This window comes from Coregonus clupeaformis, unplaced genomic scaffold, assembly GCF_020615455.1.
Source record: "Coregonus clupeaformis isolate EN_2021a unplaced genomic scaffold, ASM2061545v1 scaf3707, whole genome shotgun sequence".
NCBI classification, from domain to species: domain Eukaryota; kingdom Metazoa; phylum Chordata; class Actinopteri; order Salmoniformes; family Salmonidae; genus Coregonus; species Coregonus clupeaformis.
The window spans coordinates 21,261-40,547 of NW_025537161.1; the positions used below are offsets into that span (position 1 = coordinate 21,261).

Sequence of the window (19,287 nt, forward strand, 5' to 3'; positions counted from 1 at the left end):
AAACCTGGTTCAGTCTGCTTTCCACCAGACACTGGGAGATTAATTCACCTTTCAGCAGGACAATAACCTACAACACAAAGCCAAATCTACACTGGAGTTTCTTACCAAGAAGACAGTGAATGTTCCTGAGTGGCCGAGTTACAGTTTTGACTTAAATCTGCTTGAAAATCTATGGCAAGGAACAGTGTTTCCTCCGACACATTGAGGCGGCTGGCTTCCGGGTTAAGTGGGCGGGTGTTAAGGAGCACGGTTTGGTGGGTCACGTTTCGGAGGACACATTACTCGACCGTCGCCTCTCCCGAGCCCGTTGGGGAGTTGCAGCAATGACACAAGATTGTAATTGGATCGCAATTGGATATCACGAAATTGGGGAGAAAAAGGGGGTAATTTTTTTTTACAAATAAGAAATATGGCAAGACTTAAATGGTTGTCTAGCAATGATCAACAATCAATTTGACAGAGCTTGAAGAATTTTTTAAATAATAATGTGCAAATATCGTACAATCGAGGTGTGCAAAGCTCTTAGAGGCTTACCTAGAAAGACTCACACCTGTAATTGCTGCCAAAGGTGATTATAACATGTATTGACTCAGGGGTGTGAATACTTATGCAAATTAGATATTTCTGTATGTTGTGTAGATGGGTGAGAAAAAATCTATTTAATCCATTTTGAATTCAGGCTGTAACACAACAAAATGTGGATTAAGTCAAGGGGTATGAATACATTCTGAAGGCACTGTATCTGCACATATGTGACGTAGTACGCAATTCTCGGGGAACACTTTTGGATCGTGAGTGCTACTTTCAGAACTACTGGCAAAAAAGTATACAAAAGTACAGAAGAATCTCTTTAATGTTTAACAATTTTTTTTCTCTGAAAAATATATTATTTTATCAATTAAATAATGTTGCCTATTGCATTTACAACACAACAGTACAACAACAAATCAAAATACCCCAAAAATAACTTGAAACATATTTTTTAAATGCAATATATTTTTATTACTATTCTAAAGAAATTAAATTACAAACAGAAAATGGAAGTCTTCAAAGGTGGCAGTCTCCATGTGATCTCATTTGGAGATGTAATATCTGCAGCTTTTATTCAATATCACTTGGTTTAAGAAGTAGTCCTCAGTCTTAATTGACGCAAACCTCAGTGAGCCCAGACTGTGTGTAGCAGGGCTTCTCGGTTGCCTCGTAGTTGGATGCCTCAGCATTGTCAGATACAACTTTGGCTAGCTTGGTGTCGAATGGGTTCAATGCCACCTGGATGGCAGGCTCAGAGTCAGGCACAAGGAAGTTATCTGGGATGCTAGGCAGAGGCGGCTCACACTCTCTCAGGCTGACAGCACTCTTTCCAGGTCTCTTTTCCGACTCAGATTTGTCCTTAGTGGAGATGAACTCCTTTGACTTCTGCAACTCTTTTGCAGAATCGTCAGAAATGGGGGCACACTGTGGTGTGGATGATGCTTGTTTCAAACCAAACCGTGAAGAGATGCTCTCCCGAACTCTGGATGCCAGTGTCTGTGGTTCAGCGGTGGCTGGTTCCCTTTTCTTCAACCTGGCAGTGGCAATAGCATCAGATCGCCTTCTAGCCTCCTTGGAGATTCTCACAGCATCATAGAGAACCACTATTACGATGAAGCCATAGAAAACAAGCCCCAAAATCAGGTTCACCTTCACAAGTGGCTCGGAGTAAGAAGGGTCAGTCAATATGTTGACTCTGGGTTTGATCTTCAGGGTGCTCTTCTGAGCTTTTGGAGCTGGAGCCTGAAGATTTTCTTTGAAGACGTTGTTGTCATCTTGCAATGCTTTTTGCTTGTAAGCCTGTAGATAAGGAATAAGTTTCTCCACAATCATCTGTGGGACTTTAGCTTTACCTGGGAAAGTATCATCTTTCATCCTCTGAAGTTGTTCCAGCATCTGGTCCACTTGCACCATTTTGGTCCATTTTGCAACATTGGGGATGTCCTGAACAGGGTGGTCCTTCACTGGCATCAAAGGCCTGTGCTCTGGAACAGAAATCAGGGGCTCTACAAGCTCCGAGGGCTCTTTAGAATTTTTTGAGGAATATTCTTTTGTCAACTGGCCCACGTTACCTGGAGAAGAATCGTCTTTCACCCGTAAACTCTCAAGTTGTTCCAGCAATGACTTAAAATTGGTCTCTTTTGTAGCATCAGGGTTGTTCTGAACAGAGTGGTCCTTCACTGGCATCAACGGCTTGTGCTCTGGAACATAAATCAGGGGCTCTACAAAGTCCGGGGGTTCTTTGACATTTTTTGAGGAATATCCTTTTGTCAACTGGCCCACATGACCTGGAGAAGAATAGTCTTTCACCCGTAAACTATCAACTTGTTCTTTTGTAGCATCAGGGTTGTTCAGAATAGGGTGGTCCTTCACTGGCATCAAAGTCTTGTGCTCTGAAGACACCAACACATTTGCAGCAACAGGCGAAAGGAGACAGAAAATAACAGCCAACAATAACATCTTCATGTTGCACAGCCCACCCTTCTGGGAGAGCTGTGCCATTTTGATTAAAGAAATCGTCTTTCAAAAGTAGGCAGTACAAATTACAAGTCAAACTACTAGTTGGCTAGCTGTGCTTTGTAAAAGTGAATTGGGTTTACTGTTCACTGTCAAACATACACAAGATATGGACCCAACATGATGTAATAGAAGAATCTGATTATAACATCACGTGTTCCAGAATGTTGTAACCTGCTCCTCATTGTATTCATTAATTCAGATAATTCATTAATTAATCTCTTTGGATACATTTGGCAATTAGTTTGACGTGCAGTCCCTGTCCCTAAACTGCTTTCTCCTACGACTTTGGCAAATGCCCCCGTGACCTACAGCTCCTCATATACTACCAGGTCATGGTAGTATCTACACTGGTGCTGGTGCTTGCGATGACCCAGCTAATTATGAGCTTTCTGATCCAGGGAGTGAGACACTTTTTGGCCTTCCTCATGGCCCGCACTGCCCCCCTGGAAACAAAATGTTTAAAGACATGGTACTTTGGTGACTAAGAAAGTATTTTTTAAACCTCTCACTTTGGGCTGGATGCTTCAATGTCTAGTTCATACATGCATAATCTGAGGGAAGAATTACTGTTCAGAGAGAGAGAGAGAGAGAGAGAGAGAGATGACTTGTTGCACATACAGTGCCTTCAGAAAGTATTCACACCCCTGACTTTTGCCACATTTTGTTGTGTTACAGCCTGAATTTAACATTTATTAAATTGAGATTTTGTGTCACTGGCCTACACACAATACCTCATAATGTCAAAGTGGAATTATGTTTTTCAAATTTTTTACAAATTAATAACAAATGAAAAGTTGAAATGTCTTGAGTCACTAAGTATTCAACCCCTTTGTTATGGCAAGCCTAAATAAGTTCAGGAGTAAACGTTTGCTTAACAAGCCACATAATAAGTTGCATGGACTCTGTGTGCAATAATAGTGTTTAACATGATTTTTGAATTACTACCTCATCTCTGTACCCAACACATACAATTATCCGTAAGGTACCTCAGTCGAGCAGTGAATTTCAAACACAGATTCAACCACAAAGACCAGGGAGGTTTTCCAATGCCTCGCAAAGAAGGGCACCTATTGGTAGATGGGTAAAAATTGAAAAAGCAGACATTGAATATCCTTTTGAGCGTGGTGAAGTTATCAATGACACTTTGGATGGTGTATCAATACACCCAGTCACTACAAAGATACAGGCGTCCTTCCTAACTCAGTTGCTGGAGAGGAAGGAAACCGCTCAGGGATTTCACCATGAGGCCAATGGTGACTTAAAAACAGTTACAGAGTTTAATGGCTGTGATGGAGGATGGATCAACAACATTGTAGTTACTCCACAATACTAACCTAATTGACAGATTGAAAAGAAGGAAGCCTGTACAGAATAAAAAATATTCCAAAACATACATCCTGTTTGCAACAAGGCACTAAAGTAATACTGCAAAAAATGTGGCAAAGCAATTCACTTTTTGTCCTGAATACAAAGCGTTATATTTGGGGGAAATCCAATACAACAAATTACTGAGTACCACTCTTCATATTTTCAAGCATAGTGAAGCGTTATATTTGGGGGAAATCCAATACAACAAATTACTGAGTACCACTCTTCATATTTTCAAGCATAGTGGTGGCTGCATCATGTTATGTGTATGCTTGTAATCGTTAAGGACTGGGGAGTTTTGCAGGATAAAAAAGAAAGGGAATGGAGCTAAGCACAGGCAAGATCCTAGACAAAAACCTGGTTCAGTCTGCTTTCCACCAGACACTGGGAGATTAATTCACCTTTCAGCAGGACAATAACCTACAACACAAAGCCAAATCTACACTGGAGTTTCTTACCAAGAAGACAGTGAATGTTCCTGAGTGGCCGAGTTACAGTTTTGACTTAAATCTGCTTGAAAATCTATGGCAAGGAACAGTGTTTCCTCCGACACATTGAGGCGGCTGTCTTCCGGGTTAAGTGGGCGGGTGTTAAGGAGCACGGTTTGGTGGGTCACGTTTCGGAGGACACATTACTCGACCGTCGCCTCTCCCGAGCCCGTTGGGGAGTTGCAGCAATGAGACAAGATTGTAATTGGATCGCAATTGGATATCACGAAATTGGGGAGAAAAAGGGGGTAATTTTTTTTACAAATAAAATAAGAAATATGGCAAGACTTAAATGGTTGTCTAGCAATGATCAACAATCAATTTGACAGAGCATGAAGATTTTTTAAAATAATAATGTGCAAATATCATACAATCGAGGTGTGCAAAGCTCTTAGAGGCTTACCTAGAAAGACTCACACCTGTAATTGCTGCCAAAGGTGATTATATATAATAATATAATATAATATGCCATTTAGCAGACGCTTTTATCCAAAGCGACTTACAGTCGTGCGTGCATACATTTTTGTGTATGGGTGGTCCCGGGGATCGAACCCACTACCCTGGCGTTACAAGCGCCGTGCTCTACCAGCTGAGCTACAGAGGACCACTATAACATGTATTGACTCAGGGGTGTGAATACTTATGCAAATTAGATATTTCTGTATGTTGTGTAGATGGGTGAGAAAAAATCTATTTAATCCATTTTGAATTCAGGCTGTAACACAACAAAATGTGGATTAAGTCAAGGGGTATGAATACATTCTGAAGGCACTGTATCTGCACATATGTGACGTAGTTGTCACACCCTGGTTCTGGGGACTCTATATGTTGAGCCAGGGTGTGTAGATTCTATGTGTTTTGTGTTCTATGTTAATTATCTAGTTGTTCTATTTCTATGTTGGCCAGAGTGGTTCTCAATCAGAGGCAACGAGTGTCAGCTGTTGCTGGTTGTCTCTGATTGGGAACCACATTTAGACAGGCTGTTTTCCCACAGTAGTTGTGGGATCTTGTTCCGTGTTGGTTGTGTTATACCTAGGACGTCACGTTATCGTTTGTTGTTTTGTTTATCGTGTTATCACTATTGATAATAAAGTATGTTTGCATTTCACACTGCACCTTGGTCCTCCTCCTTCGACGATCGTGACAGAAGATCCCACCATACCAGGACCAAGCAGCGTGTCCAGGAACACACGCAGGAGGTAACTCTGGTGGATGTCCTCCTCGGTTGGGGGCAGATTACGGAGGAGGAGGCCGTCCGGTATCGGAAGGCTATGAAGGGGGAGACCCAGGCAGGAGAGGAGCAACGGCGTCAACAGTGTTGTCGGCGGACGGACGAGAGGCAACCCCAAAATATTTTTAGGAGGGGGGCACACGGCATGGGCGACGGGGCAGCAGGAGGCAGCTACAGGGCGTATTGGGAGGTTAGGTGAGGAGGCCACCAGGTTAAGGGGGCTATTGGTCCAGAGGGAGCAGGAGTTAGTGGTTCAGAGGGAGGAGCTACTGGAGGCGATAAGGGAGAAGGAGAAAGTAGAGGCACGGCGAGAGGAACTGTGTAGGCAGCTGAGGGAGCAGAGGGTTATGAAGAAACCCAGTCCCGCTCCTCACACCAAGCAAGTGGTGTGTGTCACCAGTCCGGTCCGGCCCGTTCCTGCTCCCCGCACTAAGTTGATGGTGCGCGTTGCCAGCCCGGCCCGGCCTGTTCCTGCCCCTCGCACCAAGCCTACGGTGCGCGTCGCCAGCCCGGCCCGGCCTGTTCCTGCTCCTCGCACCAAGCCTACGGTGCGCGTCGCCAGCCCGGCCCGGCCTGTTCCTGCCCCTCGCACCAAGCCTACGGTGCGCGTCGCCAGCCCGGCCCAGCCTGTTCCTGCTCCCCGCACCAAGCTAATGGTGCGCGTCGCCAGCCCGGCCCGGCCTGTTCCTGCCCCTCGCACCAAGCCTACGGTGCGCGTCGCCAGCCCGGCCCGGCCTGTTCCTGCTCCCCGCACCAAGCTAATGGTGCGCGTCTCCAGCCTGGTACGGCCCGTTCCTGCCCGTCGCACCAAGCCTACGGTGCGCGTCGCCAGCCCGGCCCGGCCTGTTCCTGCTCCTCGCACCAAGCCTACGGTGCGCGTCGCCAGCCCGGCCCGGCCTGTTCCTGCTCCCCGCACCAAGCTAATGGTGCGCGTCGCCAGCCCGGCCCGGCCTGTTCCTGCCCCTCGCACTAAGCCTACGGTGCGCGTCGCCAGCCCGGCCCAGCCTGTTCCTGCTCCCCGCACCAAGCTAATGGTGCGCGTCGCCAGCCCGGCCCGGCCTGTTCCTGCCCCTCGCACCAAGCCTACGGTGCGCGTCGCCAGCCCGGCCCGGCCTGTTCCTGCTCCCCGCACCAAGCTAATGGTGTGCGTCTCCAGCCTGGTACGGCCCGTTCCTGCCCGTCGCACCAAGCCTACGGTGCGCGTCGCCAGCCCGGCCCGGCCTGTTCCTGCTCCTCGCACCAAGCCTACGGTGCGCGTCGCCTGCCCGGCCCGGCCTGTTCCTGCTCCCCGCACCAAGCTAATGGTGCGCGTCGCCAGCCCGGCCTGTTCGTGCCCCTCGCACCAAGCCTACGGTGCGCGTCGCCAGCCCGGCCCGGCCTGTTCCTGCTCCCCGCACCAAGCTAATGTTGCGCGTCGCCAGCCCGGCCCGGCCTGTTCCAGCCCCTCGCACCAACTCTACGGTGCGCGTCGCCAGCCCGGCCCGGCCTGTTCCTGCTCCCCGCACCAAGCTAATGGTGCGCGTCTCCAGCCTGGTACGGCCCGTTCCTGCCCCTCGCACTAAGCCTACGGTGCGCGTCGCCAGCCCGGCCCGGCCTGTTCCTGCTCCTCGCACCAAGCCTACGGTGCGCGTCGCCTGCCCGGCCCGGCCTGTTCCTGCTCCCCGCACCAAGCTAATGGTGCGCGTCGCCAGCCCGGCCTGTTCGTGCCCCTCGCACCAAGCCTACGGTGCGCGTCGCCAGCCCGGCCCGGCCTGTTCCTGCTCCCCGCACCAAGCTAATGTTGCGCGTCGCCAGCCCGGCCCGGCCTGTTCCAGCCCCTCGCACCAACTCTACGGTGCGCGTCGCCAGCCCGGCCCGGCCTGTTCCTGCTCCCCGCACCAAGCTAATGGTGCGCGTCTCCAGCCTGGTACGGCCCGTTCCTGCCCCTCGCACTAAGACTACGGTGCGCGTCGCCAGCCCGGCCCGGCCTGTTCCTGCTCCTCGCACCAAGCCTACGGTGCGCGTCGCCAGCCCGGCCCGGCCTGTTCCTGATCCCCGCACCAAGCTAATGGTGCGCGTCGCCAGCCCGGCCCGGCCTGTTCCTGCCCCTCGCACCAAGCCTACGGTGCGCGTCGCCAGCCCGGCCCAGCCTGTTCCTGCTCCCCGCACCAAGCTAATGGTGCGCGTCGCCAGCCCGGCCTGTTCCTGCCCCTCGCACCAAGCCTACGGTGCGCGTCGCCAGCCCGGCCCGGCCTGTTCCTGCTCCCCGCACCAAGCTAATGGTGCGCGTCGCCAGCCCGGCCCGGCCTGTTCCAGCCCCTCGCACCAACTCTACGGTGCGCGTCGCCAGCCCGGCCCGGCCTGTTCCTGCTCCCCGCACCAAGCTAATGGTGCGCGTCTCCAGCCTGGTACGGCCCGTTCCTGCCCATCGCACTAAGACTACGGTGCGCGTCGCCAGCCCGGCCCGGCCTGTTCCTGCTCCTCGCACCAAGCCTACGGTGCGCGTCGCCAGCCCGGCCCGGCCTGTTCCTGATCCCCGCACCAAGCTAATGGTGCGCGTCGCCAGCCCGACCCGGCCTGTTCCTGCCCCTCGCACCAAGCCTACGGTGCGCGTCGCCAGCCCGGCCCGTTCCTGCTCCCCGCACCAAGCTAATGGTGCGCGTCGCCAGCCCGGCCCGGCCTGTTCCTGCCCCTCGCACCAAGCCTACGGTGCGCGTCGCCAGCTCGGCCCGGCCTGTTCCTGCTCCCCGCACCAAGCTAATGGTGCGCGTCGCCAGCCCGGCCCGGCCAGTTCCTGCTCCCCGCACCAAGCCTACGGTGCGCGTCGCCAGCCCGGCCCGGCCTGTTCCTGCCACTTGCACTAAGCCAGGGGTGCGAGTCGTCAGCCCGGTACGGCCTGTTCCTGCCACTCGCACTAAGCCAGGGGTGCGAGTCGTCAGCCCAGTACGGCCCGTTCCTGCTCCACGCACGAAGCCAGGGGTGCGCATCGTCAGCCCGGTACGGCCCGTTGCTGCTCCATGCACCAAGCCTGGGGGTGCGCATCGTCAGCCCGGTCCGGCCCGTTCCTGCTCCACGCACCAAGCCAGGGGTGCGCGTCGTCAGTCCGGCACAACCCGTGCCTGGGTCACCGGTGCCTGGTCAGGTACCGGTCAGCTGCTCCACACCGGAGCCTAAGCAATCCGCTCCTACGATGTCCAGTCCAGCTCCAGCCAGCGGGGCCAGACCGGACCAGGGGCACTACGGGGGATTGTTGGAGGGTGGTGGTCAAGCCCGGAGCCGGAACCGCCTCCGAGGAGGAATGCCCACCCAGCCCTCCCCTGTTTTGTTTATTTTTAGGCGCGGTCGCAGTCCGCGCCTTTGGGGGGGGGGTACTGTCACACCCTGGTTCTGGGGACTCTATATGTTGAGCCAGGGTGTGTAGATTCTATGTGTTTTGTGTTCTATGTTAATTATCTAGTTGTTCTATTTCTATGTTGGCCAGAGTGGTTCTCAATCAGAGGCAACGAGTGTCAGCTGTTGCTGGTTGTCTCTGATTGGGAACCACATTTAGACAGGCTGTTTTCCCACAGTAGTTGTGGGATCGTGTTCCGTGTTGGTTGTATTATACCTAGGACGTCACGTTATCGTTTGTTGTTTTGTTTATCGTGTTATCACTATTGATAATAAAGTATGTTTGCATGTCACGCTGCACCTTGGTCCTCCTCCTTCGACGATCGTGACAGTAGTACGCAAATCTCGGGGAACACTTTTGGCTCGTGAGTGCTACTTTCAGAACTACTGGCAAAAAGTATAAAAAAGTACAGAAGAATCTCTTTAATGTTTAACTATTTTTTTTCTCTGAAAAATATATTATTTTATCAATTAAATAATGTTGCATATTGCATTTACAACACAACAGTACAACAACAAATCAAAATACCCCAAAAATAACTTGAAACATATGTTTTAAATGCAATATATTTTTATTACTATTCTAAAGACATTAAATTACAAACAGAAAATGGAAGTCTTCAAAGGTGGCAGTCTCCATGTGATCTCATTTGGAGATTTAATATCTGCAGCTTTTATTCAATATCACTTGGTTTAAGAAGTAGTCCTCAGTCTTAATTGACGCAAACCTCAGTGAGCCCAGACTGTGTGTAGCAGGGCTTCTCGGTTGCCTCGTAGTTGGATGCCTCAGCATTTTCAGATACAATTTTCGCTAGCTTAGTTTCGAATGGGTTCAATGCCACCTGGATGGCAGGCTCAGAGTCAGGCACAAGGAAGTTATCTGGGATGCTAGGCAGAGGCGGCTCACACTCTCTCAGGCTGACAGCACTCTTTCCAGGTCTCTTTTCCGACTCAGATTTGTCCTTAGTGGAGATGAACTCCTTTGACTTCTGCAACTCTTTTGCAGAATCGTCAGAAATGGGGGCACACTGTGGTGTGGATGATGCTTGTTTCAAACCAAACCGTGAAGAGATGCTCTCCCGAACTCTGGATGCCAGTGTCTGTGGTTCAGCGGTGGCTGGTTCCCTCTTCTTCAACCTGGCAGTGGCAATAGCATCAGATCGCCTTCTAGCCTCCTTGGAGATTCTCACAGCATCATAGAGAACCACTATTACGATGAAGCCATAGAAAACGAGCCCCAAAATCAGGTTCACCTTCACAAGTGGCTCGGAGTAAGAAGGGTCAGTCAATATGTTGACTCTGGGTTTGATCTTCAGGGTGCTCTTCTGAGCTTTTGGAGCTGGAGCCTGAAGATTTTCTTTGAAGACGTTGTTGTCACCTTGCAATGCTTTTTGCTTGTAAGCCTGTAGATAAGGAATACGTTTCTCCACAATCATCTGTGGGACTTTAGCTTTACCTGGGAAAGTATCATCTTTCATCCTCTGAAGTTGTTCCAGCATCTGGTCCACTTGCACCATTTTGGTCCATTTTGCAACATTGGGGATGTCCTGAACAGGGTGGTCCTTCACTGGCATCAAAGGCTTGTGCTCTGGAACAGAAATCAGGGGCTCTACAAGCTCCGAGGGCTCTTTGACATTTTTTTAGGAATATCCTTTTGTCAACTGGCCCACGTTACCTGGAGAAGAATCGTCTTTCACCCGTAAACTCTCAAGTTGTTCCAGCAATGACTTAAAATTGGTCTCCTTTGTAGCATCAGGGTTGTTCTGAACAGAGTGGTCCTTCACTGGCATCAACGGCTTGTGCTCTGGAACATAAATCAGGGGCTCTACAAAGTCCGGGGGGTCTTTGACATTTTTTGAGGAATATCCTTTTGTCAACTGGCCCACGTTACCTGGAGAAGAATCGTCTTTCACCCGTAAACTATCAACTTGTTCTTTTGTAGCATCAGGGTTGTTCAGAATAGGGTGGTCCTTCCCTGGCATCAAAGTCATGTGCTCTGAAGACACCAACACATTTGCAGCAACAGGCGAAAGGAGACAGAAAATAACAGCCAACAATAACATCTTCATGTTGCACAGCCCACCCTTCTGGGAGAGCTGTGCCATTTTGATTAAAGAAATTGTCTTTCAAAAGTAGGCAGTACAAATTCCAAGTCAAACTACTAGTTGGCTAGCTGTGCTTTGTAAAAGTGAATTGGTTTACTGTTCACTGTCAAACATACACAAGATATGGACCCAACATGATGTAATAGAAGAATCTGATTATAACATCACGAGTTCCAGAATGTTGTAACCTGCTCCTCATTGTATTCATTAATTCAGATAATTCATTAATTCATCTCTTTGGATACATTTGGCAATTAGTTTGACGTGCAGTCCCTGTCTCTAAACTGCTTTCTCCTACGACTTTGGCAAATGCCCCGTGACCTACAGCTCCTCATATACTACCAGGTCATGGTAGTATCTACACTGGTGCTGGTGCTTGCGATGACCCAGCTAATTATGAGCTTTCTGACCCAGGGAGTGAGACACTTTTTGGCCTTCCTCATGGCCCGCACTGCCCCCCTGGAAACCAAATGTTTAAAGACATGGTACTTTGGTGGCTAAGAAAGTATTTTTTAAACCTCTCACTTTGGGCTGAATGCTTCAATGTCTAGTTCATACATGCATAATCTGAGGGAAGAATTACTGTTGAGAGAGAGAGAGAGAGAGAGAGAGAGAGAGAGAGAGAGAGAGAGAGAGAGAGAGAGAGAGGACTTGTTGCACATACAGTGCCTTCAGAAAGTATTCACACCCCTGACTTTTGCCACATTTTGTTGTGTTACAGCCTGAATTTAAAATGTATTAAATTGAGATTTTGTGTCACTGGCCTACACACAATACCTCATAATGTCAAAGTGGAATTATGTTTTTCAAATTTTTTACAAATTAATAACAAATGAAAAGTTGAAATGTCTTGAGTCACTAAGTATTCAACCCCTTTGTTATGGCAAGCCTAAATAAGTTCAGGAGTAAACGTTTGCTTAACAAGCCACATAATAAGTTGCATGGACTCTGTGTGCAATAATAGTGTTTAACATGATTTTTGAATTACTACCTCATCTCTGTACCCAACACATACAATTATCAGTAAGGTACCTCAGTCGAGCAGTGAATTTCAAACACAGATTCAACCACAAAGACCAGGGAGGTTTTCCAATGCCTCGCAAAGAAGGGCACCTATTGGTAGATGGGTAAAAATTGAAAAAGCAGACATTGAATATCCTTTTGAGCGTGGTGAAGTTATCAATGACACTTTGGATGGTGTATCAATACACCCAGTCACTACAAAGATACAGGCGTCCTTCCTAACTCAATTGCTGGAGAGGAAGGAAACCGCTCAGGGATTTCACCATGAGGCCAATGGTGACTTAAAAACAGTTACAGAGTTCAATGGCTGTGATGGAGGATGGATCAACAACATTGTAGTTACTCCACAATACTAACCTAATTGACAGATTGAAAAGAAGGAAGCCTGTACAGAATAAAAAATATTCCAAAACACACATCCTGTTTGCAACGAGGCACTAAAGTAATACTGCAAAAAATGTGGCAAAGCAATTCACTTTTTGTCCTGAATACAAAGCGTTATATTTGGGGGAAATCCAATACAACAAATTACTGAGTACCACTCTTCATATTTTCAAGCATAGTGAAGCGTTATATTTGGGGGAAATCCAATACAACAAATTCCTGAGTACCACTCTTCATATTTTCAAGCATAGTGGTGGCTGCATCATGTTATGTGTATGCTTGTAATCGTTAAGGACTGGGGAGTTTTGCAGGATAAAAAAGAAAGGGAATGGAGCTAAGCACAGGCAAGATCCTAGACAAAAACCTGGTTCAGTCTGCTTTCCACCAGACACTGGGAGATTAATTCACCTTTCAGCAGGACAATAACCTACAACACAAGGCCAAATCTACACTGGAGTTTCTTACCAAGAAGTCAGTGAATGTTCCTGAGTGGCCGAGTTACAGTTTTGACTTAAATCTGCTTGAAAACCTATGGCAAGGAACGGTGTTTCCTCCGACACATTGGTGCGGCTGGCTTCCGGGTTAAGTGGGCGGGTGTTAAGGAGCGCGGTTTGGTGGGTCACGTTTCGGAGGACACCATTTTTATTTTATTTTTTTATTTTTTATTTCACCTTTATTTAACCAGGTAAGCCAGTTGAGAACAGGTTCTCATTTACAACTGCGACCTGGCCAAGATAAAGCAAAGCAGTGCAATAAAAACAACACTGTCACGATTCAGACAGACGACCAGGGGACCACAATTGCGTCACACCAGAAAGTTTATTAAACTTAAGGGAAAAGGGAAGTAGGGAGTGAATGAAGGCTCCAGGGGTAACAGGGATCCCGTCCAATGCGCTGGGTCTGTGCCCCCCCCAGTGGCAGCGATGCGTCCTATGAAGCCGGTGGTGGGTGGTCCAGAAGTCCTGGGGGGGGGGAGACACAGACACAACAGGGCGGAATGAAACCAGGCAGCAGTACAGTTCAAGGGAAATCCAAAATACGTAGTAGCAAGGCAGAAGGCTGGTCAGAGTTACCGGGATTGAAGAGTAGTCAGGAGTCGTAATGGCAGAAGCAGGTCTGGATCTCCTGAGGCAGAAGAGTATCCAAAAACAGGCAGGTCCGGGGTCACAAAACCAGGGTGAGCCAGAAGCGCTGAGCAAACAGGTTCCGGGTGTGAGCTTTGCAGACGATCTGACACCGGAGAGCTGAAAGACAGGGCCTTAAATACTGGGAGAGGTTAGTGGGTAATGCAGCGCAGCTGGCAGAGTAATTAGAGCCGAGCAGAGCAGGGACAGGTGGAGCTAGTTAGGCTGAGTAGAGAGAGGGAGGTGAGCAGAGTGGAAGATAGTGGAAACAAATTAAGGTGGTAACCCGGTGGAGTGAGAGGGCTCATGACAGAACCCCCCCAAGGGACGGCCCCAGAAGTCCCAAGAGCAACACCACGCCGGGCGGGAGGAGGGGAGCCGGAGGAGGGCTAGAACTCCTCCGAACGGTCCGAGTGAACGTCCTCATCCTCGGAGGAAGCCGGAGGGCCGTGGTCGGGAGATGGGACAGGTCCCGAGACAGGATCAGGCACAGGACAGGAAGCCGAGCGGGCCGGACGGTTAGGGACCCCTCTGGGGCGGCCCCTACGGATTGCAGGTTGATCAGGATGCCGTTGGTGGAAAGCGGTGATGAGAGTCCTATCCACAATCCGACTAGCTGGCACCCAGGTCCTTTCCTCAGGTCCATAGCCCTCCCAGTCAATGAGGTACTGGAGACCCCTACCCCTCCGTCTGGACCGAAGCAGGCGGCGGACGGTGTAAACCAGGCCACCATCGACGAGCCGTGGAGGAGGAGGACCAGGCGCAGCAGGGACCAGCGGACTCTCATGGATGGGCTTAATCTTAGACACATGGAAAGTGGGGTGCACCCTCAGGGAATTAGGCAGTTGGAGCCGGACAGCAGTTGGGCTAATCACTCTTATGATAGGGAATGGGCCAATGAACCGAGGTGCCAGCTTCTGCGACTCCACCCTGAGTGGCAGGTTCTTCGATGACAACCACACCCTTTGACCAACATGGTAGGTGGGAGCAGGAATTCTCCGACGGTTGGCCCCGGTAGTGTAGCTGGCAACGGACCTGAGGAGTGTGGCTCGGGCTTGTGACCAGGTGCGGCGACATCGACGGGCAAAAGCAAGTGCAGATGGGCAAGTAACCTCCTCCTCCTGGCTGGCAAATAGAGGAGGCTGGTATCCATAAACACATTGGAAAGGGGACATACCGATGGCAGAGCAGGTCAGAGAATTGTGTGCGTACTCCACCCATGTCAATTGCTGCGACCAGGAGTGGGGGGTTGCGTGAAGTCATGCATCGCAGTGCCTTCTCGAGCTCCTGATTAGCCCGCTCTGACTGCCCATTGGATTGGGGATGGAATCCGGAAGTCAGACTGACTGTGGCTCCCAGCAGGTGACAGAACTCCTTCCAAAAAGCGGAGGAGAATTGTGGACCACGGTCAGAAACAACATCCCTTGGCAGTCCGTGGATCCGGAAGACGTGTTCCAGGACCACCTGGGCGGTCTCCTTGGCGGTTGGGAGCTTGGGGAGGGGAATGAAGTGTGCCATCTTGCTGAAACGGTCAACGATGGTGAGAATGACGGTCATGCCACTTGAAGGGGGCAGCCCCGTGACAAAGTCAAGGGCGATGTGAGACCAGGGACGTCTGGGCACAGGCAGGGGCTGCAGCAATCCGGCTGGGGGCTGGCAGGACGACTTGTGTTGGTTGCAGATGGGGCAGGCTTGGACGAATTCCCGTACATCCTTCCTCAGAGAGGGCCACCAGAACCTCTGGGCGAGCAGGTTGTAAGTGCGGGTGGAGCCAGGGTGACAAGCTAGGCGGGAGTCATGTCCCCACTGAATGACCTGGGACCTCAGGTCTTCGGGGACAAAAAGGCGGTCAGCTGGGCAAGTGCTGGGACCTGGCTGGTTACGGAGAGCCTCCAGCACCTGTTCCTCAACAGCCCAGGTCAGAGCTGCAACGATGCAGGGACTTGGCAGAATCGACACAGGATCCTTGGAGGGGTTGTCATCCTTCTGGAATTGACGGGAGAGGGCGTCTGGCTTGGTGTTGCGTGATCCAGGCCGGTATGACAGAGTGAAATTAAACCTGGTGAAGAACAGGGCCCAGCGGGACTGCCTGGAGTTCAACCGTTTGGCCGTGCGGATGTACTCCAAGTTCTTATGATCGGTCCAAACGAGAAATGGAATGGTGGACCCCTCCAGCCAGTGACGCCACTCCTCCAAGGCAAGCTTCACAGCCAGCAGCTCACGGTTCCCTATGTCGTAATTGCACTCAGAGGGGGACAACCGACGTGAGAAAAAGGCACAGGGATGGAGCTTCCTATCCTCCGCAGCCCACTGAGAAATCACAGCACCAACTCCCACATCCGAGGCGTCCACCTCCACAATGAATTGCCGGTCCACATCAGGCATCTGGAGGATGGGAGCGGAGGTGAACCTCACCTTGAGGGTACTGAAGGCTTTGTCGGCTGCTGGGGTCCAGGTGAAGGGTTGCTTGGTGCTGGTTAGAGCAGTGAGAGGGGCAGCAACGGTACTGTAGTTCCGGATAAACTTCCTATAGAAGTTAGCAAACCCCAGAAACTGTTGCAGCTTCTTTCTGTTCTCCGGAACTGGCCATGAAGTGACTGCTGATACTTTGGCAGGATCCATTTGGATACTTCCTTCTGCCACTATGTACCCCAGGAAGGCCACTGTCTTGACGTGAAACTCACATTTCTCTGCCTTGGCGTAGAGGGAATTCTCCAGAAGACGATGAAGGACTTGCTGGACATGGCGGGTGTGTTCAGACAGGTTTCTGGAGTAAATTAAGATGTCATCCAGGTAAACGAAGACAAACTTGTTTAACATGTCCCGCAGTACATCATTCACTAGAGCCTGGAACACAGCAGGAGCATTGGTGAGGCCAAAAGGCATAACCAGATACTCGTAGTGGCCTGTTGGTGTATTGAATGCGGTTTTCCATTCATCTCCCTCCCGGATCCGCACTAGGTGGTAAGCGTTTCTGAGATCCAACTTGGTAAAAACAGTGGCTCCCTGGAGCAACTCAAAAGCAGAGGTGAGCAGAGGCAGAGGGTAACGGTTTTTCACTGTGATGTCGTTGAGTCCCCTGTAGTCGATGCAGGGGCGAAGAGATCCGTCCTTCTTCCCCACAAAGAAGAAGCCAGCACCAGCAGGAGATGAAGATGAACGGATTAATCCTGCGGACAGAGAGCCATTGATGTAGTCCTCCATGGACTTTCTTTCAGGAGCAGACAACGAATAAAGACGACCCCCTTGGAGGAGCTGTTCCAGGGAGGAGGTCGATGGCACAGTCGTACGGTCGGTGAGGGGGCAGAGATGTGGCTCTTGCTTTGTTAAACACCTCTCTGAGACCATGGTAGCATTCTGGGACATTGGAGAGGTCAGGAGCGGAGTTAGTAGGTACTGGCCGAGGGGGGTAGTGCGGCAGCAAGCAGGCAGGTTCGGTGGCAGTCCTCTCCCACTCCCTGATCACCCCGGTCACCCAGTCGAGCTGAGGGTTGTGCCGGCGGAGCCATGGGTAACCCAGGATGAGGGGTTGGCCTGGAGAGGGGAGCAGGTGAAACTGGATAGTTTCTTGATGGTTTCCGGACAGACCCATCGAGACCGGGGCCGTGACATGAGTGACCGATCCGAGTAAGTGTCCGTCCAGTGCCCGGGCAGGAATAGGAGGTGTCAAACGGAGGTTCTCCAGTCCCAGTTGGCGTGCCAGCTTGATGTCCATTATGTTGGTTTCGGCGCCAGAATCCACCAGAGCAGCCAGGGTGTGAGTTGAGTCAGAGAGGCGGAGGTGAACTTGCAGCAGGGGTTTGCGGTCGGAGGACTGGATGGTCATTGAACTCAACCGGACTCCCCCTACGCCCGGTGAGCTTCGGCCCTTTAAAGGGCAGGTTACCACACGATGTCCATCACCTCCACAATAGAGGCAGAGGTTTGAGGTGAGCGGCGCTGGCGCTCTGCAGGAGTGAGGGAGGCTCGCCCAATCTCCATAGGCTCAGACTGATCAAGCTGACCTGGGTGAGTGGCAGTAGATGACAGGAGCCCAGTCGGATCTCTCCGAATGCCGGTAGTAGGTGGACCTTGGCGCCCCCTCTCACGACGACGGGTCTGTATCCTTCTGTCGATCCTGACAGTCAGTGCGATGGCTTCATCAAGAGTGGAAGGCAGTTCATGGGGAGACCAACTCGTCCTTGATATAGTCAGCCAAACTATGGAAGAACGCGTCCACCAACGATGGTGTGTTCCAAGAACTTCGTCTAGCCAGGGTTCGGAAGTCGATGGAATGGTCTGCGACTGCACGTCTGCCTTGTCGAATACTGAACAGTTCACGAGACGCCTCTGCGGTGGGTGAATCCAGGTCAAACACCTTCAGCATCTCCTCAGCAAACAGGTCGAAGGTTGCACATGCGGGGGTTTGACGTTCGAACTCTGCTGTTCCCCAGAGTCGAGCTCGGCCCGTCAGGTGAGTGATGGCATACCCAACTTTAGCCCCCTCCGTGGCGAAGGTCCTTGGCTGCAAGGAGAACTGAAGTCGGCAGCTAGTCAGGAATGGCCGGACCTGGGTTGAATCGCCGTTGAACCGCTCGGGGTTTCCAATCTTGGGTTCCGAGCAGCGGCTGCAATGACCGGGGCAGGTAACTCGGGGGCTGGGCTGGTGGGCAGACTGGCTGGGGTAAGGTTGGTGAGGAGTTGAATGATCATGGCGAGTTGTTGTTGCTGCTGCTGGAACTGCTGCTCATGCTCATCGGTTTCCATGTCGGGAAAGTGTGCGCTGAGTCCATAATGGTCAGATCGTACTGTCACGATTCAGACAGACGACCAGGGGACCACAATTGCGTCACACCAGAAAGTTTATTAAACTTAAGGGAAAAGGGAAGTAGGGGAGTGAATGAAGGCTCCAGGGTAACAGGGATCCCGTCCAATGCGCTGGGTCTGTGCCCCCCAGTGGCAGCGATGCGTCCTATGAAGCCGGTGGTGGGTGGTCCAGAAGTCCTGGGGGAGACACAGACACAACAGGGCGGAATGAAACCAGGCAGCAGTACAGTTCAAGGGAAATCCAAAATACGTAGTAGCAAGGCAGAAGGCTGGTCAGAGTTACCGGGATTGAAGAGTAGTCAGGAGTCGTAATGGCAGAAGCAGGTCTGGATCTCCTGAGGCAGAAGAGTATCCAAAAAACAGGCAGGTCCGGGGGTCACAAAACCAGGGTGAGCCAGAAGCGCGAGCAAACAGGTTCCGGGTGTGAGCTTTGCAGACGATCTGACACCGGAGAGCTGAAAGACAGGGCCTTAAATACTGGGAGAGGTTAGTGGGTAATGCAGCGCAGCTGGCAGAGTAATTAGAGCCGAGCAGAGCAGGGACAGGTGGAGCTAGTTAGGCTGAGTAGAGAGAGGGAGGTGAGCAGAGTGGAAGATAGTGGAAACAAATTAAGGTGGTAACCCGGTGGAGTGAGAGGGCTCATGACAAACACAGAGTTACATATGGGGTAAAAAACATAAAGTCAAAAATACAACAGAAAAATATATATACAGTGTGTGCAAATGTAGCAAGTTATGGAGGTAAGGCAATAAATAGGCTATAGTGCAAAATAATTACAATAGTATTAACACTGGAATGCTAGATGTGCAAGAGATTATGTGCAAATAGAGATACTGGGG

At 50.8% G+C, this 19,287-nt stretch overlaps 2 protein-coding genes across 3 annotated transcripts; both read right to left on the reverse strand.

The window, feature by feature from the left end:
- Nucleotides 1-982: 982 nt before the first annotated feature.
- On the reverse strand, nucleotides 983-2,755 carry LOC121562583. 2 transcript variants are annotated; one of them, XM_041874807.2, is made up of 2 exons: nucleotides 2,103-2,755; nucleotides 983-2,015 (listed from the first exon to the last, which is right to left on the reverse strand). In XM_041874807.2, exons 1-2 carry the CDS (start codon nucleotides 2,530-2,532, stop codon nucleotides 1,141-1,143), a joined length of 1,305 nt encoding a protein of 434 aa, XP_041730741.2. In that variant the 5' UTR covers nucleotides 2,533-2,755; the 3' UTR covers nucleotides 983-1,140. The 2 variants fall into 2 exon arrangements, with proteins under 2 accessions (XP_041730741.2, XP_041730740.2); XM_041874806.2 differs by having other exon boundaries at nucleotides 983-2,231; nucleotides 2,319-2,754.
- Nucleotides 2,756-9,593: 6,838 nt separating this feature from the next.
- Nucleotides 9,594-11,412, reverse strand: LOC123490351. Its single transcript, XM_045220391.1, has 2 exons — nucleotides 10,898-11,412; nucleotides 9,594-10,810 (listed from the first exon to the last, which is right to left on the reverse strand). The coding sequence occupies exon 2, from the start codon at nucleotides 10,578-10,580 to the stop codon at nucleotides 9,720-9,722; it is 861 nt and encodes a 286-aa protein (XP_045076326.1). The 5' UTR covers nucleotides 10,581-10,810; nucleotides 10,898-11,412; the 3' UTR covers nucleotides 9,594-9,719.
- Between the last annotated feature and the right edge of the window lie 7,875 nt (nucleotides 11,413-19,287).

Coding starts and splice junctions, on each gene's coding strand:
- LOC121562583 (XM_041874807.2), bottom strand. CDS start 2,532: ATGGCACAGCTCTCCCAGAAGGGTGGGCTGTGCAACATGAAGATGTTA. Junction 2,016..2,102: donor GAAAGACGATTCTTCTCCAG/GTAACGTGGGCC, acceptor TTTCTGTTCCAG/AGCACAGGCCTTTGATGCCA.
- LOC123490351 (XM_045220391.1), bottom strand. CDS start 10,580: ATGCCAGTGAAGGACCACCCTGTTCAGGACATCCCCAATGTTGCAAAA.